Source organism: Scyliorhinus torazame, chromosome 18 (genome assembly GCF_047496885.1).
Source record: "Scyliorhinus torazame isolate Kashiwa2021f chromosome 18, sScyTor2.1, whole genome shotgun sequence".
In the NCBI taxonomy this organism is placed as follows: Eukaryota; Metazoa; Chordata; class Chondrichthyes; order Carcharhiniformes; family Scyliorhinidae; genus Scyliorhinus; species Scyliorhinus torazame.
In genome coordinates, this window is record NC_092724.1 from 17,525,085 (window position 1) to 17,548,486 (window position 23,402).

General features: G+C 54.2%; 1 protein-coding gene across 1 annotated transcript in view; it reads left to right on the forward strand.

Annotated features, from left to right (window-relative positions):
* slc5a5 (solute carrier family 5 member 5) overlaps window positions 1-23,402 on the forward strand; it is a 65,321-nt gene that overhangs the window by 25,889 nt on the left and 16,030 nt on the right. Inside the window, exons 6-10 of the mRNA XM_072482250.1 lie at window positions 2,267-2,407; window positions 4,501-4,630; window positions 5,175-5,263; window positions 16,197-16,309; window positions 22,482-22,552. Coding sequence (XP_072338351.1) covers window positions 2,267-2,407; window positions 4,501-4,630; window positions 5,175-5,263; window positions 16,197-16,309; window positions 22,482-22,552 — 544 coding nt within the window. The remainder of the gene's footprint in view (window positions 1-2,266; window positions 2,408-4,500; window positions 4,631-5,174; window positions 5,264-16,196; window positions 16,310-22,481; window positions 22,553-23,402) is intronic.

Sequence of the window (23,402 nt, forward strand, 5' to 3'; positions counted from 1 at the left end):
GCGATTCTCCGGCCCGGCGGGGGGGTCGGAGAATCCCGCCCATGCTGTTAGGTAATTTGGACATTCTGAATTCTCCCTCAGTGTACCCGAACAGGCGCCGGAATGTGGCAACTAAGGGATTTTCACAGTAACTTCATTGCAGTGTTAATGTAACCCTACTTGTGACACTGATAAAGAATATTATTAATGAGACTAGCTTTACAATTCTAGATTATTAATTAATACCATGGTGGGATTTGAACCCTTGCTCCCAGAGGAATGGCCTGGGCCTCTGCATTACCAGCCCAGTGACATTATCATTTATGTCACCTTCTCCGTATGGGTTGGGTAACACCAGAACTGAGAGGCAAGCACAAAAGGGAAACATTGAACATGTTGGGGCTTTTTAATTAGAAAGGAAAATGTTTAAAAGTGAATTCAGTGATCTTTAAATTACAAATGGTTGAACGGGGTAGATTTGAAAAGAAATGTTTCCAATTCAGTCCAAACCTGGATAATTACTAATGAATTCAATATGGAAATAAAGAGAAATGTCTTTATGAACATATTTGAACATATGAATTAGGAGCAGGAGTTGGCCATTCAGCCCCTCGAGACTAGGGGCTATACCATCCAATCAGATCATTGCGGACCTGATAGTGATTCAACTCCACATTCTGCCTATCCCCGATAACCTTCTACTCCCTTGTTAGTCAAGAATATATTGAACTCTGCCTTGCAAATATTCAATGACCCTGCTTCCACTGCTCTCTGGGGAAGAGAGTTCCAATGATTCACCATCCTCTGAATGAAAAGAATTCTTGGGCGTCATTCTCCGACCCCCTGCCGGGTCGGAGAATGGCCGTTGGCCGCCGTGAATCCCGCCCCCGCCCCCGCCGAAGTCTCCGGTACCGGAGATTGGGCGGGGGCGGGAATCGGGCCGCGCCGGTTGGCGGGACCCCCCCCGCTCAATTCTCCGGCCCGTATGGGCTGAAGTCCCGCCCAGAAATTGCCTGTCCCGCCGGCGTAAATCAAACCTGGTATTTACCGGCGGGACCAGGCGGCGTGGGCGGGCTCCGGGGTCCTGGGGGGGGCGCGGGGCGATCTGACCCCGGGGGGTGCCCCCACGGTGGCCTGGCCCGCGATCGGGGCCCACCGATCCGCGGGCGGGCCTGTGCCGTGGGGGCACTCTTTCCCTTCCGCCTCCGCCACGGTCTCCACCATGGCGGAGGAGGAAGTGACTCTCCCCACTGCGCATGCGCGGGAAACTGTCGGCGGCCGCTGACGCTCCCACGCATGCGCCGCATTTCCGCGCCAGCTGGCGGGGCAACAAACGCCATTTCCGCCAGCTGGCGGGGCGGAAATCCCTCCGGCGCCGGCCTAGCCCCTCAATGTTGGGGCTCGGCCCCCAAAGATGCGGAGCATTCCGCACCTTTGGGCTGGCGCGATGCCCGTCTGATTGGCGCCGCTTTTGGCGCCAGTCAGCGGTCATCGCGCCGTTGGGGAATAATTTCGCCCCAGATCTCCATCTTAAATGGGGAAGCCGGTATTTTTAAACTGTGTCCCCTAGTTCTAGTCCCTCCCTCGCGTGGGAAACATCCTCCCAGCATCTACCTTGTCAAGGCCCCTCAAGATCTTATATGTTTCAATAAGATCAGTATTTATTGTCCATTCCTAATTGACCTTGGCTCAAGAAGGTGGCTCACCATCACCTTCTCAGGTGACAACTAGGGATGGGCAATAAACGCCAACCTTGTCAGAGATGCCCGCACACTGAGAATGGTTAAAACAAACTCACCACGGCTACTTAGTTAGCACCTTCTGAACCCACGTCATTTACCATCTAGAAGGACAAGAGCAGCAGGCACATGGGAACACCAACACCTGGAAGTTCCCCTCCAAGACTCACCATGTTTACTTGGTAGTTTATCACCGTTCCGTCACTGTCGCTGGGTCAAATCTTGCAATTGCCTTCCCAACAACACTGTGGCTGTACCTACACCACATGGACAGCAGTGGTTCAAGAAGGCGACACACCACCCCCTTCTCAAGGACAATTAGGCGTGGGGAATGAATGCTGGCCTAGTCTGAAAAGCGCGCATCCCATGAATGAATTTTAAAAAAACGTTTTCTGGGAGATTTGGCCCTTCCCTTAAAAAGTGCAAAGAAAGTAACTTTGGTCTTATGGTCTTACTGGGTGTAACAGGCGAAGCTGATGTTGCTGCTGAAAAACTCTATTGTGTTGATTTATTTTTGGATTGTTCATTGATGGAAGTTCTCTGTTCAGTTTTGATCCAGATCCCAGGAGGCGCTACACCTTCTGGACATTTGTTGTCGGGGGAACTATCCTGTGGTTGTCCATGTATGGAGTGAACCAAGCCCAGGTTCAACGTTACGTCTCCTGCAAAACCGAGTCTCAAGCACGACTGTAAGTTTGAGTGAGTAAAAGCCAAACTGAGCTGAGAGCAGCTGTTGACTGTCTTGGCTGAAGAGGTGAAGGAAAATACATATTGGAGTACGAGATGGCAGGAGGATCCCTCTCTCACTCATCAAATAGTTTGTGAGGAGCCAGGGGAAACTGGTGCCAATCAAATTCATTTTCCCCAGTTCTTTCGCAAACAGACAGAACATTTAAGTTCATAGTTGGCATTTTATAATCCCACGACTTCACAAAAGAGGTCCTGTGCATTGGAAGAAAGTTCCAGAAAGGTTGGATGGGGAAGTAATCACATTTGAAAAGATAACAGGTCAATAGCGTGGACCATCTACAAGATGCACTGCAGCAATTCACAAAGGCTCCTTAGACAGCAGCTTCCAAGCCCATGGCCACTGCCATCTATAAGGACTGGGCAGCAGATACATAGCAACACCATCAGCTGGCATTTCCCCTCCAAGCCACTCACCATCCTGACTTGGAATTCCATCGCCCCTTCCTTCACTGTCGCTGGGTCAAAAACCTGGAACTGCCTCTCGAACAGCACTGTGGGTGTACCTACACCACACGGACTGCAGCGGTTCAAGAAAGCAGCTCACCACCACCTTCCAAAGGGCAATTAGGGATGGGTAATGAAGCCACATCCTCTGAATAAATTAAGAGAAGGAATCTCAGCTTGGGGGGTACCTGTGCGGCTCTGGGACAAGGAGGAGATGAATCAGCCGCAATTTTTCCTCTGGGAACTGTAGCTGGGAATTTTAACCGGGATTGGGATTCAGGGAATGGAATGGCAAGTCCCCTGCACTCCTGAGATTATCTGGTTTGTAGGAAACCTAAGACACGCTAACAGAGTTCCTCAAGTACTGGGGAGTGGAAATCTGGGTCTCCCCCACAACAAAGCTGTTGGGGCTGGGGATTAAATGAGATGGACAGAGTTTTGTTGAGTAGCTGTATTAACGCCTGAAAATGAGGCAAACTGAGTCAAGACATAGAACCAATGAAATGGGGATGGGATAGGTTTGAGGGGCTGAATGGCCTCCTCCTGTTCCTGTGTTTCCAGTTGGGGCATCTTAAGACCGACTGGCTTTGGATTGATCCAGGCCGGCCCAGAGATCCCAGTTTGCTGCCTTAGAACAGGCACCGGTACCTCACCGGCAGAGTCACGTGTCAGTGAAGATTCCCAACAGGGATCCTCCTGACCCATTGCCATCGACTTCAGGCAAATTCAACAGATTCCCCGGAGAAGTAATGAGACTGGGAGAATGGGGGGGGGGGGGGGGTTGTTGCTAAAGGATGATTGGGGCATTGAGGGAGAGGCCAGTGTGGGGATGAAGGTCCACTGGTCACCAGACATGAGGGTGCTGAGGGGGGAAGGGCGCCCAAAGTTAGGAGGGGGCTTCCAATGGATGCTCCCTCATTGGGAAAGTTTAAGACTGAGGTCGGTAGATTTCTGGACACTGCGAGAATCGAGGGATATGGGGGTAGGGTAGGAATGTGGAGCTGAGGCAGATTAGTCCTGATCATATTGAATATGGGGGGGGCAGGGGCGAGGGGCCGAATGGCCTACTCCTGCTCCTATTGCTTCTGTTCTTTTAACCAGAAACAGCAGCAACACATTGCCTTGTGACATCAGGCGTTACCCAGTCTCTGTGTAAAATGCTGACTGGTTCACTGAAAGGCTGACGGGGCTGTTCCTCTTTAAGTGGCTTTTCTTGTGATCTCTCAGTGAGTAGGGTCATGGACCGTGTGTGGGAGAAGCTTTCTCAAGGGGGATAACCTTTGACCTCTGCAACAAGTGTCGGACAAAGACTAAACACTGAAATTAGTGAAGGGAAACGAGACGGCAAAAGCTCTCGCCCGTCTCAGCGGAGCCCCTCTTCAATTCTCTGAGAGAGTCCTCGCTGCTTCTTCAACCGTTACCTCGGGTTAAGGTTTAAAAGCCTGGCGGAGCGGAGGGAAACATTCTGTCTCTTCAATGAAACGTGACTCTCTAGTTCCGTTTGTCCCCTCATGTTTGAGAGGGAAATGAAGAACACGTCAAGTGTGGAACGTTTTGGGTGCCTGACTCTGCTTGTGTTTGTTTACAGGGCCATCTTTGTCAACCAACTCGGTCTGTGGATGATAGTGACGAGCGCAGCAACCTGCGGCATTATAATGTTTGCCTTGTACAGGGGGTGCGACCCTGTCAAAGCCGGGCATGTCTCCGCACCGGATCAGGTGAGGCAAACACAGGACGGGGGCTGAGTGAGCGGCGGGGGTAGGAATGGTTTTCACCAGAATGTTACAGTCTTTACATAAGAAAAAGAAACTGTTGTCATACATCACCCGGCACCCCCTCCCGCAACTCTGCTGCCAAACGTCTTCTCTAATCACACCCCCCCCCCCTCCCCTCCCACTCCCCACCATCCCACTCTCACTTTCTTTAGGTCAAGTCATGCAAAGAAAATGCTGGCCCAGTCGTCACTGCTTTCTCTTGCCCAGCTCCCAGGTCCTGAAATTTCCACCCTATACGTATCTGCCTCCCTCACACACTCGCCTCCTGTAAAACACTCCATCTCTTTGATCAAAGGTATTTGCTTATCTTCCCTAATGTCTCCCTGTGGACGTGGGTGATATGTTTTGATCATTCACGCTCCTGTGAAGAGCCTCTGGGGCATTTTCATGCATTAAAGACACTTTCGAAACATGAGTTGCTGCTGCTCGCTTTGACACATTGTGATCCTTGGTTTTGGTTTCTATCAGACTCCCTTTCCACTTTCAGATGATGCCGTACATGGTGCTGGACATATTTCAGAGGTACCCTGGAGTTCCTGGATTGTTCCTTTCTGCTGCTTTCAGTGGGACACTGAGGTACTCGCTATGGGATGGAGGGGATGCTAAAATAATTTGAAAATATGTGAAAGAATTTTGGTTATGTCTCACGGTGTCTGGCTGCTTTGAAATTCATTGTGGCTGATATTGGCAAGGCTGGTTTGTGTTTACCATCGCCAGTTACCTTGAGAAGATGGCAATTCTTCATGAACCTCTGATGTCCTTGGTGGTGTTGCCCCAGCAATGGTGTTGAGTAGACAATTCCTGGATAGTCACCCAATAGTTAGATGGCACAGTGGTTAGCACAGTTACTTCACAGCGCCAGAGACCCCGGTTTGATTCCCGGCTTGGGTCACTGTCTGTGCAGAGTCTGCACGTTCTCCCCGTTATAAGACCATATGACATAGGAGCATAATTAGGCCACTTGGCCCATCTAGTCTGCTCGCCATTCAATCATGGCCGATATTTTCTTATCCCCATTCTCCTGCCTTCTCCCCATCACCCCTGATCCCTTATTAATCAAGAACCTATCTATCTCTATCTTAAAGACACTGAGTGAATTGGCCTCCATAGCCTTCTGCGGCAAAGAGTTCCACAGATTCACCACCCTCTGGCTGAAGGAATTCCTCCTCATCTCTGTTTTAAAGGATCATCCCTTTAGTCTGAGACGGTGTCCTCTGGTTCTAGTTTTTCCTACAAGTGGAAACATTCTCTTCACATCCACTCTATCCAGGCCTCGCAGTATCTTGTAAGTTTCAATACGATCCCCTCTCATCCTTCTAAACTCCAACGAGTACAGACCCAGAGTCCTCAAACGTTCCTCATACGACAAGTTCTTCATTCCAGGGATCATTCTTGTGAACCTCCTCTGGACCCTTTCTAAGGCCAGCACATCCTTCCTTAGATATGGGGCCCAAAACTGCTCACAATGCTCCAAATGGGGTCTGACCAGAGCCTTATACAGCCTCAGAAGTACATCCCTGGTCTTGTATTCTAGCCCTCTTGACATGAATGCGAACATTGCATTTGCCTTCTTAACTGCCGACTGAACCTGCACATTAACCTTAAGAGAATCGTGAACAAGGACTCCCAAGTCCCTTTGTGCTTCTGCTTTCCGAAGCATTTCCCCATTTAGAAAATAGTCTATGCCTAAATTCCTCCTTCCAAAGTGTATAACCTCACAATTTTCCACATTGAATTTCATTTGCCACTTCATTTCCCACTCTCCTAGCTTGTCCAAATCCTTCTGCAGCCCCCTTGCTTCCTCAATACTACCTGTCCCTCTACAGATCTTTGTATCATCTGCAAACTTAGCAACAGTGCCTTCAGTACCTTCTTCCAGATCATTAATGTATATTGTGAAAAGTTGTGGTCCCAGCACAGACCCCTGAGGCACACCACTAGTCACCGGCTGCCATCCTGAAAAATACCCCTTTATCCCCACTCTCTGCCTTCTGCCAGTCAGCCAATCCTCTATCCATGCCAGGACCTTGGGCGAAATTATCCGGAAACGGTGCGATGTCCGTCGACTGCTGCCCAAAACGGTGCAAATCAGTCGGGCATCGCGCTGCCCCAAAGGTGCGGAATGCTCCGCATCTTTGGGGGCCGAGCCCCAACCTTTCGGGGCTAGGCTTGCGCCGGACGAATTTCCGCCCTGCCAGCTGGCGGAAAAGGCCTTTGGTGCCCCGCCAGCTGGCGCGGAAATGGCATCTCCGGGCGGCGCATGCGCGGGAGCGGCAGCGGCAGCTGACGGCATTCCCGTGCATGCGCGGTGGAGGGAGTCTCTTTCGCCTCCGCCATGGTGGAGACTGTGGCGAAGACGGAAGGAAACGAATGCCGCCACGGCACAGGCCCGCCCGCGGATCAGTAGGCCCCGATCGCGGGCCAGGCCACCGTGGGAGCACCCCCCGGGGCCAGATCGCCCCGCGCCCCCCCCAGGACCCCAGAGCCCGCCCGCGCCGCTTTGTCCCGCTGGTAAGGTAGGTGGTTTAATCTACGCCAGCGGGACAGGCATTTTGGCGGCGGGACTTCGGCCCATCCGGGCCGGAGAATCACTGGGGGGGCCCGCCAACCGGCACGGCCCGATTCCCGCCCCCGCCGAATATCCGGTGGTGGAGAATTCGGCAACCGGCAGGGGCGGGATTCACGCCAGCCCCCGGCGATTCTCCGACCCGGCCGGGGGGGGGGGGGTGGGTCGGAGAATCTCGCCCCTTACCCTGAACACCATGAGCTCTTAACTTATTTAACAGTTTCCTATGCGGCACCTTGTCAAAGGTCTTCTGGAAATCTAAATAAATCACTTCCACTGGTTCTCCTTTGTCTAACTTGCTTGTTACCTCCTCAAAGAACTCAAAGAACCCTGGGTGAAATTCTCCCCCAAAAACGGCGCCAATCAGACGGGCATCGCGCCGGCCCAAAGGTGCGGAATGCTCCGCATCTATTACGAATGGTTTCTCCGCCCCCCTCACTGGGGAAGCTCATACTCCCACAGGATTGTGGGATTGTCATTAGTCCCCAGCCATGGTAAGCAGGCAGGTTATAACATCCCTCCCCCCCAAAGTCCAAGGAATCCACCGAAGACCCTGGCGAAGGAGGGCATCGGACTCGTTTTGCCACGGGCCGGACACCATTTGCACGCGGCGCTCGATCAGGTGGCGTGTAACGAGACGGAGACCGGCGCTTCCGTGATGAACGGCGTAACGGTTGTACATCCACGGCCCGTGGGCCCGAGGATTCCCCCTCTGATGCGTCCTGTGTCTCAATATCGGAGTCAGAGTCTGCTGCCTCTGTCATCTCGGCGTCTCTATCTCCGCGCAGTTCTGTAACGACCTGCGCAGGCTTTGAGTGAGGCACCAGAGGAAGATTGTGAGGACTACCTTCCATTGTCTCCGGTCTCTGTGGCTGTAGAAATGAGCTCCGGGGGCGGGGAATCTTTGGAAGGGATAGTCTTCTGGGCCAAACGTGGTCTACCTGTTTGCACTGGAGATGACCCTGGGCTTGCACCTGGTAAGATATAGGGCCCGTTTGGCGAAAGATTACACCAGGAACCCACTGGGCACCACCAGCAAAATCCGAATGAACACTGGGTCACCGGGCACAAACTGCCGAATCGGCCGATGCCGAGAAAAACCCTGTCCCTGCCGTTCTCGTGTGCGGCGTACTTTTGCCCCAATGTCCGGGAAAACCATACTAAAGTGGGTGCGAAGTCTCCGGCCCATTAGGAGTTCTGCGGGAGCTACCCCAGTCACCGCATGGGTGGTGGTCCTATACGTAAACAAAAAGCGAGCCAGTCTCGTGTCCATTGATCCGGAAGACTGCTTCTTTAGGCCTCGTTTGAATGTCTGCGCTGCGCGCTCTGCCAACCCATTTGAAGCCGGATGGTAAGGGGCAGTGCGGATATGGCGCATGCCGTTCATCTTCATGAACCTCGCAAACACCTCACTCGTGAATGGAGTGCCGTTATCCGTGACCAGCACCTCAGGGAGGCCATGCATACTAAAAGACAAACGCATCTTCTCAATTGTTGCCAGTTTTGGGCCACCTTCTCAATGTCGGTGTCGAGGCCTGGCCACCAGACATAACTCCGGGCCAACATTTTCATTTTGGTCACACCTGGATGCCCATTGTGCAAGTCTCTTAGTATCAGCTCCTGGCCTTTTTCCGGGACAATCACACGCGTCCCCCACAAGAGGATGCCGTCTTCCACACTGAATTCTGACAGCTTGGAGGAAAATGCCCGCAACTCGCCTGAGAGCTGTCTATGCTGCCCACCATACAGGACTATATGCCGAACCTTTGACAGGACTGGCTCCGTCTGGGTCCACTCACGGATCTGTGATGCCGTGACAGGCAAGGTGTCCATAAAATTTAGGGTTGCAACCACCTCACCGATCGTGGGGGTCGACATGGGGCCGTAATAGTTTACGAGATCGAGAAAAGAACGAAGATGCGAAGCGTCAGTCGGGGCGGGGGCCTGTTGAATCGCGCGCACCTTCTCTGCGACGGGGTGCAAACCTTCGCGGTCCACCCGATAACCTAGGTTGACGACTTCCTTTGCCTGAAATACGCACTTTGTGCGACGTAAATGGACTCCAGCCTCCGAAAAGCGTCTAAGGACAGCCTCCAGATTTTCCAAAATGTTCATGCTCCGACGTCCCTGTAATCAAAACGTCATCTAAGTAAACCTCTCAAAATGCCCTCCATCACTCGTTGAAAAATAACGCAGGCAGAAGATACTCCAAAGGGCAACCGTGTATATTCATACAGGCCCCGGTGTGTATTAATCGTTACATATGGTCGGGAGGCAGGGTCCAGCTCCAACTGTAGGTAGGCGTGACTCATATCTAATTTTGTGAACGAGAGTCCGCCTGCAAGCTTCGCGTAGAGATCTTCTATGCAAGGCATTGGATATCGGTCGAGTCGGGAAGCCGTATTCACTGTAGGTTTATAGTCGCCACACAAGCGAACTGTGGCATCTGGATTCATTACAGGTACAATTGGTGCTGCCCAGTCAGCGAAACGGACGGGCCTGATAATACCCAAACTCTCCAAACGAATGAGCTCCCCTTCTACCTTCTCGAGCAAGGCGTAAGGCACCGGGCGCGCCCGGAAATAGCGCGGCGTGGCTCCTGGTTCGACTTGGATACAGGCTACGGCCCCTTTTATTTTCCCCAAGCCAGGCTGGAATACATCTGGGTATCGTCCTAGCACCTCAGTCAACCCTCCAGAAACTGTTTGGAGGATGTGCTGCCATTGAAACCGCAAATGGCGCAACCAGTCCGACCCAACAGGCTGGGCCCATGGCCGCGCACCACGATAAGTGGGAAATGCCCCTCCTGGCGTCCATAGACAACAGGGGTCATTGTAGTTCCTGCAATGTCCAGTGATTCCCCCGTGTAGGTGGCCAACCTGGCCTGTGAGTCGGTTAATGTAAGGGTCTGTATACCCTGCTTGATGCGGTTGAATGTCCTCTGGGCGATCACGGAGACCGCTGTGCCAGTGTCCAACTCCATCTCAAGCGGGTGACCATTGATCCGTACTGTCACCTTAATGGGGGCCACACGGGGAGCTGCCACACAATGCAGCTGCAGGCAGTCGTCCTCCATCTCCACGTCCTCAGGAGTAGTTGCCACAGGTTCATCCACATGGAAGGTGCAGCCCCTGGGCTGGTCCCAGTTTGGGTCGGAACGACGGCGCCTCTGGCGCCCCCAGGATCGGTGTCCGCGACGGGGTCAGTGCCTACAAGTCTGACACGGACATGGCTCCTCATCCATTGATTCGGGAGAAGACTCCCTTCGGGGAGGAATGTCCGACGGCCACTGGCGTCGGTCTGGACGTCGCCTAGCCCAAGGTACCGCAGGAGTGTGGGGGGATGTTTTCGGACGGAAGGGGTTGCGCCCCAAGGCATGCACCTCGATTCCCTGTAGCTCCTACACTCCTCGTTCTGCGCTCTCTCGGGACAATACTATTTGAATGGTCTGTTGAAAAGTCAATGTTGGCTCAGCTAACAACTTTCTCTGGGTGGCCGCATTGTTAATACCGCAAACCAAACGGTTGCGTAACATTTCTGACAAGGTCTCACCATAGTCACAGTACTCCGCAATCCTGCGTAGCCTGGATAGAAAGTCGGCAAGGGATTCTCCTGGGGTCTTCTCAGCGGTATTAAACCGGTAACGCTGGACTATCGTGGACGGGGTTGGGTTAAAATGTTGCCCCACTATATTCACAAGTTCATCAAACGTTTTGGTGTCCGGCGCAGCTGGGTACGTAAGGCTCCTAATCACCCCAAATGTATGCGGGCCGCAGGCGGTGAGCAATATGACCACCTGGCGCTCGGTTTCGGTGATATTGTTTGCCCGGAAATAGTAACGCATCCGTTGTGCGTACTGGTTCCAGCTTTCCAACGCAGCATCAAAAACATCCAAACATCCGTACAGAGGCATGGTATAATAGAAAACAACTTCCAACCTGTATCCAACAAAAATCCAGGGAGGTGGCTTCAGCTATTCACTTTAACCCTCGTCACCAGTTTTGTGAGGGCCACGAAGAATCCAGCACGAGTTTTAAGGATACAAAGTAATAACATTTATTTACAATAACATATATATATATATAGCGTGGTACATTGGCAGACCATGCAGACGCTGCGACAACGAATGAACGGACATTGCGCAACAATCACCAGGCAGGAATGTTCCCTTCCAGTCGGGGAACACTTCAGCAGTCAAGGGCATTCAGCCTCTGATCTCCGGGTAAGCGTTCTCCAAGGCGGCCTTCAGGACCCGCGACAACGCAGAATCGCCGAGCAGAAACTTATAGCCAAATTCCGCACACATGAGTGCGGCCTCAACCGGGACCTGGGATTCATGTCACATTACATTCATCCCCCACCATCTGGCCTGCGAAATCCTACCAACTGTCCTGGCTTGAGACAATTCACACCTCTTTAACCTGGGGTTACCCCATCTCTGGATCTGTAAAGATTTAATCACCTGCTAATGCTCGCATTCCTAGCATTGTTTGGCATCTTTGAATTTGTCTATATATGTGTTTCTGGAACAGACCTCTTCATTCACCTGAGGAAGGAGCAGCGCTCCGAAAGCTAGTGACATCGAAACAAACCTGTTGGACTTTAACCTGGTGTTGTAAGACTTCGTACTGTGCTCACCCCAGTCCAACGCCGGCATCTCCACATCAGATATATATATAACAGCAGCAGCAACTTCCCTTGCTGCACACTCCTTCCTGCTGGGTTCTAAACTGGCCAGTTTTATTTATATTAGGAGTTTACTAATGGTCTCTCCGCCCCCCCTCATTGGGGAAGCTCATACTCCCACAGGATTGTGGGATTGTCATTAGTCCCCAGCCAATGGTAAGCAGGCAGGTTATAACACCACCCCTGGACACCATTTTGAAATGGCATCACAATCACCAAGATCCCCAACACAACCCCAGACCTTCCCCTCCAAGCCTCAATGCACTATGGGAGAGTCCCCAGTGGCACCATCAGCATGCCTGGGTAGCACAAGCAGTGCCAGGGTACCGCCTTCCCAAAGGGCATGCACCTGGCAACCTCCAATCCTCTGGGAGAATCCCCTGGGAGTGACCAGTGCTGAATCATAGAATTTAGATCATAGAAATGGTGCTTGCCTGAGGTCTCCAAGGCAAAGGGGATAGATCCCATGCCTTGGGTGCCTCAGGAATCTACACATTAAAGCGAGACTAGCTGTTTCAGTCTAATATTCAGATTTGCCAAAAAGTGATCCCGCCCATACTGGGCAGGAGTTACATAGCAACGTCTCGTGAGATTACGTTAGATCTCATGAGGCGTTGCAAGCTGGGTAGATCCTGGGTCTCCCGGCTTTTATCAGCCACGCTGTGCCGCGGCGTGGCCATCGGAATGCGCCCATCCGCTTCACGTCCACCCTGTCAAGGCCCCTAAGGACCTTGTATGTTTCAAGTCGCCTCTCACTCTTCTGAACTCCAGCTGATACAAGGCTATCCCCTCCAACCTTTCCTCATAAGACAGCTCGCCCACTCCAGGTATTAGTCTGTCAACCTTCTCTGAACTGCTTCTAATGCATTTACACACTTTTTTTGCTTTTTCTCCATGGTGATAAAGTCTTTGAGGGAAGAGGGGTGAGTTGGTAACACTCACAATGATGAATTAGAAAGCAATTGTCCCGCTCAAAGCCCCACTCCCAGTTTGAACACAGAATGTAAGATGAAAGCGCAGTGACGGCACAGTGGTTAGCACTGCTGCCTCACGGCGCCGAGGTCCCAGGTTCGATCCCGGCTCTGGGTCACTGTCCGTGTGGAGTTTGCACATTCTCCCCGTGTTTGCGTGGGTTTCGCCCCCACAATCCAAAAAAAAATGTGCAGGTTAGGTAGATTGGCCACGTTAAATTGCCCCTTAATTGGATAAAAAATGAATTGGGTATTCTAAATTTAAAAAAAAGATGACAGCGCAGTGACATACTGAGAGAGCATGACACCATTAGAGGTGCACATTATCTACGGTCACACCTGCCCATTCTGATCACACTGCCTGTTCTGGTCACACCTGCCCATTCTGGTCACACCTGCCCATTCTGATCACACTGCCTGTTCTGGTCACACCAGCCCATTCTGATCACACTGCCTGTTCTGGTCACACCTGCCCATTCCAGTCATGCTTACCCATTCTGGTCACACCTGCGTATTCTGGTCACACCTGCCCATTCTGGTCACACCTGCGTATTCTGGTCACACCTGTCCATTCTGGTCACACCTGCCCATTTTGGTCAGACCTGCCCATTCTGGTCACACCTGCGTATTCTGGTCACACCAACCCGTTCTGGTCACACCTGCCCATTCTGCTCACACCAACACGTTCTGGTCACACCTGCCCATTCTGCTCACACCTGCCCATTCCAGTCACACCTGTCCATTCCAGTCATGCTTGCCCATTCTGGTCACACCTGCCCATTCTGGTCACACCTGCGTATTCTGGTCACACCTGCCCATTCCGATCACACCTGCCCGTTCTATTCACACCAACCCGTTCTGGTCACACCTGCCCATTCCGATCACACCTGCCCGTTCTATTCACACCAACCCGTTCTGGTCACACCTGCCCATTCTGCTCACACCAACACGTTCTGGTCACACCTGCCCATTCTGCTCACACCTGCCCATTCCAGTCACACCTGTCCATTCCAGTCATGCTTGCCCATTCTGGTCACACCTGCCCATTCTGGTCACACCTGCGTATTCTGGTCACACCTGCTCATTCTGGTCACACCTGCCCATTCCGATCACACCTGCCAATTCTGCTCACACCTGCCCATTCTGCTCACACCTGCCCATTCCGATCACACCTGCCCGTTCTATTCACACCTGCCCGTTCTGGTCACACCTGCCCATTCTGGTCGCACCAGCCCATTCTGCTCACACCTGCCCATTCTGCTCACACCTGCCCATTCTGCTCACACCTGCCCATTCTGCTCACACCTGCCCATTCTGCTCACACCTGCCCATTCTGGTCGCACCAGCCCATTCTGCTCACACCTGCCTGCTCCGGTAACACCCGCCCATTCCGCCCACGGCGCGAATTCCACCCTCGCCGAATCTCCGGTGCCGGAGAATTTGGTGGCCGGCGGGGGAGGGATTCACGCCGCCCCCCCCCCCCCGACGATTCTCCGACCCAGCGGGGAGGAGAATCCCGCCCCCGTGACATGTTATACAAAGATGTCCATACTCAACAACGTCTCCCTCACCCACCACTAACAAAGAACAAAGAACAAAGAAAAGTACAGCACAGGAACAGGCCCTTCGGCCCTCCAAGCCCGTGCCGACCATGCTGCCCGACTAAACTAAAATCTTCTACACTTCCTGGGTCCGTATCCCTCTATTCCCATCCTATTCATATATTTGTCAAGATGCCCCATAAATGTCACTATCGTCCGATCACAGATTAACTGGTCATTCATTCCATTGCTGTTGGCAGGATCTTGCTCTGCGTACATTGGCTGCAATTCAAAAGTAATTCACTATCTGTTAGTTTCTATGAGACGTTCTGAGATTGGGAAAGGTGTTTAGATATTAATGTCTCCTGATGACATCATGCTTTAGTTGAAACACAAAATCTGTTGCTTTCAGCAGCCAGTAAATGACAATTCCAGCATTGCCGATTGAGGGATGAATGTTGAGCAGGTTGCCTTCTTCATCTTCTTATTTCCCTATCTGATATTTAGCATCCACCGACAAGCCGAAAGGTTCACAGTTCACACCTGGGCCGGGATTCTCCCCTACCCGGCGGGGCGGGGGTCCCGGCGGGATGGAGCGGCGGAACCACTCCGGCGCCAGGCCGTCCCAAGGGTGCGGATTTCTCCGCACCTTCAGGGGCCAAGACCTCACCTTGAGGGGCTAGCCCCGCGCCTGAGTGGTTGGTGCGCTGCCAGCCGGCGGGAAAGGCCTTTGGCGCCACGCCAGCCGGGGCCAAAAGGACTTCGCCGGGCGGCGGAAATCCGCGGATGCGCGGGAGCGTCAGCGGCTGCTGACGTCATCCCCACACATGCGCAGGAGTGTGTGTCTGTTCCGCGTTGGCCATGGTGAAGACTGTGGCCGAGGTGGAGGGAAATGAGTTCCCCCACGGCACAGGCCCGCCCGCGGATCGGTGGGCCCCGATCGTGGGTCAGGCCACCGTGGGGTTGCCGAATTCTCCACCACCGGCTATCCGGTGGGGGCGGGAATCACGCCGCGCCGGTTGGCGGGCCCCCCCCCCCCCCCCCCCCCCCCCGCGATTCTCCGGCCCGGATGGGCTGATGTCCCGCCGCTAGAATGCCTGTCCCGTCGGCGTAGATTAAACCACCTACCTTACCGGCGGGACAAGGCCGCACGGGCAGGCTCCGGGGTCGTGGGGGGGGGGGGGGGGGCAGGGCGATCTGGCCCCGGGGGGTGCCCCCACGGTGGCCTGACCCGCGATCGGGGCCCACCGATCCACGGGCGGGCCTGTGCCATGGGGGCACTCTTTTCTCTTCCGCCTTCGCCACGGTCTCCACCATGGCGGAGGTGGAAGAGACTCCCTCCACTGCGCATGCGCGGGGATGCCGTGAGCGGCCGCTAACGCTCCCGCGCATGCTCCGCCCGGAGACGTCATTTCCCGCCAGCTGGCCGGGCGGAAATGCGTCCGGCGCCGACCTAGCCCCTTAAGGTTGGGGCTCGGCCCACAAAGATGCAGAGCATTCCGCACCTTTGGGGCGGCGCGATGCCCAACTGATTTGCGCCGTTTTGGGCGCCAGTCGGCGTACATCGCGCCGTTTCCGGAGAATTTCGTCCCAGTTTCTCCAATATTCCCACATTTCTGCACTGGAACATTAACCTATTTTACTTATATGCGGTTTCAAAGCCAATAAATCCCATGGTGAAGAATGCTGGCAGTCAATTCAGGCCAATGCGGTTTCAGGACCTTCAAATGATGTTTCTTTTCCAGCACAGTTTCCACCAGTATCAATGCCATGGCTGCAGTCACTGTGGAGGACATCATCAAACCCAGAATGAAAATGCAGTCTGAGAAGAAGCTGATCCTAATCTCAAAGGGATTGTGTAAGTATCTGTCCGTATATTTCCATGTTTCCAATCTGCAGGATCCTGGATAACAGCAATATAGAACAATCACGATTAGGATTGACAGATCTACTTTCCGTCTCCCTGTATTATAGTCTGCAGCAGAAGAACATAATAAATAAGAGCAGGAATGAGTCATGTGGACCATGGAGCCTGCTCGTCCATTTAATATGGCCACGGCTAATCATCTACCTTAACTGACCCACACCATCCCTCTGACACTTATTTCCTTTAGTTTTGATAAACTTCAATGACTGAGTCGGCAAAGACCTCTGGAATAAAGAATTGATAAGATTCACAAACCTCTGAAGAACTTTCTTCCACACCCAGTCCTAAATGGGAGAACTCTAGTTCTGCCTCTGAACCTAATTTGAACACTTGGTCAGTGTAGTGGGAGCTTCACTCTGTATCTAACCCCGTGCTGTACTGTCCTGGGAGTGCTTGATGTGGACAGTGTAGAGGGAGCTTTACTCTGTATCTAACCCCGTGCTGTACTGTCCTGGGAGTGTTTGATGGGGACAGTGTAGAGGGAGCTTTACTCTGTATCTAACCCGTGCTGTACCTGTCCTGGGAGTGTTTGATGGGGACAGTGTAGAGAGAGCTTTACTCTGTATCTAACCCCATGCTGTACCTGTCCTGGGAATGTTTGATGGGGACAGTGTAGAGGGAGCTTCACTCTGTGTCTAACCCTGTGCTGTACATGTCCTGGGAGTGTTTGATGGGACAGTGTAGAGGGAGCTTTACTCTGTATCTAACCCCGTGCTGTACCTGTCCTGGGAGTGCTTGATGTGGACAGTGTAGAGGGAGCTTTACTCTGTATCTAACCCCGTGCTGTACTGTCCTGGGAGTGTTTGATGTGGACAGTGTAGAGGGAGCTTTACTCTGTATCTAACCCCGTGCTGTACTGTCCTGGGAGTGTTTGATGGGCACAGTGTAGAGGGAGCTTTACTCTGTATCTAACCCCGTGCTGTACCTGTCCTGGGAGTGTTTGATGGGGACAGTGTAGAGAGAGCTTTACTCTGTATCTAACCCCATGCTGTACCTGTCCTGGGAATGTTTGATGGGGACAGTGTAGAGGGAGCTTCACTCTGTGTCTAACCCTGTGCTGTACATGTCCTGGGAGTGTTTGATGGGACAGTGTAGAGGGAGCTTTACTCTGTATCTAACCCCGTGCTGTACCTGTCCTGGGAATGTTTGATGGGGACAGTGTAGTGGGAGCTTCACTCTGTGTCTAACCCTGTGCTGTACCTGTCCTGGAAGTGTTTGATGGGGACAGTGTAGTGGGAGCTTCACTCTGTGTCTAACCCTGTGCTGTACCTGTCCTGGAAGTGTTTGATGGGGACAGTGTAGTGGGAGCTTCACTCTGTGTCTAACCCGGTGCTGTACCTGTCCTGGGAGTGTTTGATGAGGACAGTGCAGAGGGAGCTTTACTCTGTATCTAACACCGTGCTGCACCTGTCCTGTGAGTGTTTGATGGGAACAGTGTAGAGGGAGCTTTACTCTGTATCTACCCCGTGCTGTACCTGTCCTGGGAGTGTTTGATGGGGACAGTGTAGAGGGAGCTTTACTCTGTATCTACCCCGTGCTGTACCTGTCCTGGGAGTGTTTGATGGGGACAGTTTAGAGGGAGCTTTACTCTGTATCTAACCCCGTGCTGTACTGTCCTGGGAGTGTTTGATGGGGACAGTGTAGAGGGAGCTTTTCTCTGTATCTAACCCCGTGCTGTACCTGTCCTGGGAGTGTTTGATGGGGACAGTGTAGAGGGAGCTTTACTCTGTATCTAACCCCGTGCTGTACTGTCCTGGGAGTGTTTGATGGGGACAGTGTAGAGGGAGCTTTACTCTGTATCTAACCCCGTGCTGTACCTGACCTGGGTGTGTTTGATGAGGACAGTGTAGAGGGAGCTTCACTCTGTACCTAACCCCATGCTGTACCTGTCCTGGGCGTGTTTGATGCGGACAGTGTAGAGGGAGCTTCACTCTGTATCTAACCCCGTGCCACATCTGTGCCGCGTGAAATTGGTTCTGACAACTCCTGACTGAAATGGAAATGTTTCCCATTTTCCAGCACAAACACTTCTCACATTTAATGGCTTTAAAGGACCAAGGTTACAAAAGTTCTCATCAATATCCAAAGCAGATATTACCCTCACGCGCTGTTACCCTCACTTTCAGAACTTGTCTGACCCACCCACAGAAAGTCACTTAGACCAATTGTGCTGTAAATTCCTTGGGCGGGATTCTCCGATCAGTGATCCGTGATCCGTGATCATCCATCACTGCTGCCAGCGAGAGGGGAGAATCCGTGATCCGTGATCGTCCATCACTGCTGCCAGCGAGAGGGGAGAATTTGGTGCTCGTCCAAAACGATATTCACTGCAGCGGGACCCGAGAATCCCCCTGGTGTGAACGGGTGGAGAATCCCGCTGGTGGGAATGGGTGGAGAATCCCGCTGGTGAGAACGGGCGGAGAATCCCGCTGGTGGGAACGGGCGGAGAATCCCGCTGATGGGAACGGGCGGAGAATCCCACTGTCGCGAACGGCAGAGAATCCCGCTGGTGTGAACAGGTGGAGAATCCCGCTGGTGGGAATGGGCGGGGAATCCCGCTGGTGTGAACGGGCGGAGAATCCCGCTGGTGGGAATGGGCGGGGAATCCCGCTGGTGTCAACGGGTGGAGAATCCCGCTGGTGGGAATGGGCGGGGAATCCCGCTGGTGTGAACGGGCAGAGAATCCCGCTGGTGGGAATGGGCGGGGAATCCCGCTGGTGTGAACGGGCGGAGAATCCCGCTGGTGGGAATGGGCGGGGAATCCCGCTGGTGTGAACGGGCAGAGAATCCCGCTGGAGGGGACGGGCGGAGTATCCCACTGGTGAAATGAATGAAATGAAAATCGCTCATTGTCACAAGTAGGCTTCAAATGAAGTTACTGTGAAAAGCCCCTAGTCGCCACATTCCGGCGCCTGTTCGGGGAGGCTGTTACGGGAATTGAACCGTGCTGCTGGCCTGCCTTGGTCTGCTTTCAAAGCCAGTGATTTAGCTCTGTGCTAAACAGCCCCAGATGGTGGGAACGGGCTGAGAATCCCGCTGGTGGGAATGGGTGAGGAATGCCGCTGGTGGGAATGGGCGGAGAATCCCGCTGGTGGAGACGGGCAGAGAATCCCGCTGGTGGAACGGGCGGAGAATGTGGGGCGAAATTCTCCGGAAACGGCGCGATGTCCGCCGACTGGCGCCCAAAACGGCACCAATCAGACGGGCATTGCGCCGCCCCAAAGGTGCGGAATGCTCCGCATCTTTGTGGGCCGAGCCCCAACATTGAGGGGCTAGGCTGACACCGGAGGAATTTCCACCCCGCCAGCTGGCGGAAACGGCCTTTGTTGCCCCGCCAGCGGCCGCTGACAGTTTCCCGCGCATGCGCAGTGGAGGGAGTCTCTTCCACCTCCGCCATGGTGGAGACCGTGGCGGAGGCGGAAGGGAAAGAGTGCCCCCACGGCACAGGCCCGCCCGCAGATCGGTGGGCCCCGATCGCGGGCCAGGCCACCGTGGGGGCACCCCCGGGGCCAGATCGGCCCGCGCGCCCCCAGAGCCCGCCCACGCCGCCTTGTCCCGCCGGTAAGGTAGGTGATTTAATTTACGCCGGCGGGACAGGCAATTTATCGGCGGGACTTCGGCCCATCCGGGCCGGAGAATCGAGCGGGAGGGCCCGCCAACCGGCGCGGCGCGATTCCCGCCCCCTCCGAATATCCGGTGCCGGAGACTTGGCAACCGGCGGGGGCGGGATTCACGCCAGCCCCCGGCGATTCTCCGACCCGGTGGGGGGTCGGAGAATGACGCCTCAGGTGTGAACGGGAGGGGAATCCCGCAGGTGCGAACGGGCGGGAATCCCGCTGGTGTGAACGAGCGGAGTATCCCACTGGTGGGAATGGGCGGGGCATCCCGCTGGTGTGAACGGGCGGAGAATATGGTGTGAACAGGTGGGGAATCCCGCTGGTGGGAACGGGCGGAGAATCCCGCTGGCTGGAACGGGCGGGGAATCCCGCTGGTGGGAACGGGCGGGGAATCCCGCTGGTGGGAACGGGCGGAGAATCCCGCTGGCTGTAACGGGCGGAGAATCCCGCTGGCTGTAACGGGCGGAGAATCCCGCTGATGGTAATGCGTGGAGAATCCCGCTTGAGGGGACGGGCGGAGAATCCCGCTGGTGGAAACGGGCGGGGAATCCCGTTGGTGGGAATGGGCGGAGAATCCCGCTGGTGGGAATGGGCGGGGCGTCCCGCTGGTGTGAACGGGCGGAGAATATGGTGTGAACGGGTGGGGAATTCCGCTGGTGCGAACGGGCGGAGAATCCCGCTGATGGTAACGCATGGAAAATCCCGCTGGTGGGAATGGGCGGAGAATCCCGCTGGTGGGAATGGGCGGAGTATCCCGCTTGTCTTCCATGCAACTTGCATGGTTAGAGTGGAGACATAATTAGTTAATGCCAGGATTACAGGCTCTCAGAACAAGTGTAGGAGATGATTAAGTGTCTTTTGGGAGCCATGGGCGTCATTCTCCGACCCCCCGCCGGGTCGGAGAATCGGCGGGGGCTGGCGTGAATCCCGCCCCCGCCGGTTGCCAAGTCTCCGGCACCGGATATTCGGCGGGGGCGGGAATCGGGCCGCGCCGGTTGGTGGGCCCCCCCGCTGGATTCTCCGGCCCAGATGGGCCGAAGTCCCGCCGATAAATTGCCTGTCCCGCCGGCGTGGATTCAACCACATTTTGAACGGCGGGACAAGGCGGCGTGGGTGGGCTCCGGGGTCCTGGGGGGGGGGGGGGGGGGGGGGCAATCTGGCCCCGGGGGGTGCCCCCACGGTGGCCTGGCCCGCGATCGGGGCCCACCGATCCGCGGGCGGGCCTGTGCCGTGGGGGCACTCTTTCCCACCATGGTGGAGGCGGAAGAGACTCCCTCCACTGCGCATGCGTGGGAAACTGTCAGCGGCCGCTGACGCGCATGCGCCGCCCGGAGATGTCATTTCCGCGCCAGCTGGCGGGGCAACAAAGGCCGTTTCCGCCAGCTGGCTGGGCGGAAATTCCTCCGGCGCTGGCCTAGCCCCTCAATGTTGGGGCTCGGCCCCCAAAGATGCGGAGCATTCCGCACCTTTGGGGCGGCGCGATGCCCGTCTGATTGGTGCCGTTTTGGGCGCCAGTCGGCGGACATCGTGCCGTTTCGGGAGAATTTCGCCCCTGATCTGTGTCATGTGACTGGCCCCGGTTGAATAGGACAATGTCACGTGTGATTGAAATCCTCGATTCTTTGCAAAGTTTCCCCTGAAGGTTTGATATGGCTTTATCTCATTGGACACATTCCCTCTGCCCATTCACCTGTCTCAGAAGATTACAGTGAGTTAGGTAAAGTCAACGATGAAACAACAAAGTAGTTTCAGCAAGGACCAGGCTTCAGGTTGAAAGGCCCTTCTCAAAGGTGGCGGAGCAAAGGTCAAGGTTGAATCACTTCAGCCAGAAGAGCCAAGTGGGTGAACCATCTTGTCTCCACTGACTCCAGGGTCCTCGATGTCAGTCTTCAGCCAACCCGATTCACTCCCTACCCAGTGGCACTGTGCATGTACCTACACCGTATGGACTGCAGCAACTCAGGAATGTGGTGAATCACCATCTTCTCCAAGGGCAATTAGAGATGGGCAATAAATGAATTCCTTGCCAATGATGCCCATTAAGGAATAAGAACAAAAATTAGCATAATTTAATGAGGTGGGACACTGTCTTCTGGTTCTGCCCCTCCTTATCTCTGTAACTTCCTCCAGCCCTAAAACCCGCCAGAGTCTATGCACTCCTCCAATTCGAGAATCTTGAGCATCCCCAGTTTTAATCACTCCACCATTTGCAACGCTGTTGATCAGCTTTCCTAGTCCAAATCTCTACAATTCCCTCCTCAGCCTCTTTGCCTCTCTCCCCTCCTTGGAGACACTCCTTCAATCTCCCCCTGTGACCAAGATTTTGATCAGCTGTCTTAATAGTTCCTTTTGTGGCTCAAGGTTACATTTTATCGGGAAATGCTCCTCTGAAGCCGCTTGGTATTTTTTCAACTGCATTAAGGGTGCTAAATAAATGCAACTTGTTGTTATTATTGTTGTAAACACCTTCTCTGTGTTTTGTCCAGCCCTGCTGTATGGCACCGCCTGTGTTATATTTGCCGCATTGGCCTCCCTGCTTGGAGGAGGGGTCTTGCAGGTACGTTGACGTCAATGTGGGTCAGGGATGTGCCGCCATTATTGGAGATGGGGCAGCCTCAGATTTGGCTGGAGGTGGGGGAGGGAGGTTGTCATATTTGGGGGTGGGGGGGCGGGGGGGGGGGGGGGGGGGGGGGGGGGGCGGGAGTCAGGTGTGGAGGACCGAATGCCTTTGCGCTTGATATAAACTCAAATGTTGCAAGCTCTCCCACACAGGGTGTTGATTTAGCACAAGTGGCTGGTTTAGCACAGTGGGCTAAACAGCTGGCTTGTAATGCAGAACAATGGCAGCAGCACGGGTTCAATTCCCGTACCAGCCTCCCCGAACAGGTGCCGGAATGTGGCGACTAGGGGCTTTTCGCAGTAAGTTCATTGAAGTCTACTTGTGACAATAAGCGATTATTATTATTACCATCCGTTAACCCTGGGCTGGATTCTCCATTTTGTAGACTAAGTCCCCACGCCGTCGGGAAAACTGGGGTCTTTTACGCCAGGAAAACTTGCGTCAAAAGGCCACAGATTCCCCGTTTTGCTAGGGGGTAGCATGGAGCCATCGTAGAGCTCGCATCTCTAGCTGCCGATAGGGCCACCAGCACCTCCGGGTCAGAGGTCACGCATGGGCAGATCGACGGCCTGCAACGACAGTGCCGTGCTCCATGGCGGACTCTGCCCACGGACCTGGACCTTTGAAATAGTGCCCGTTGCGCGCCCCAGACAGCCTGCTCACATTGCCTCCAGCCCCGAATGATGCCCCCCCCCTGCCCGTCGATGGGCCCTCCCCGACTCTGGCGGCCCCGGACTGAGACCGCAGTCGCCTCGCGAGGGTCCCTAGCAGCTAGACCATGAGAGTC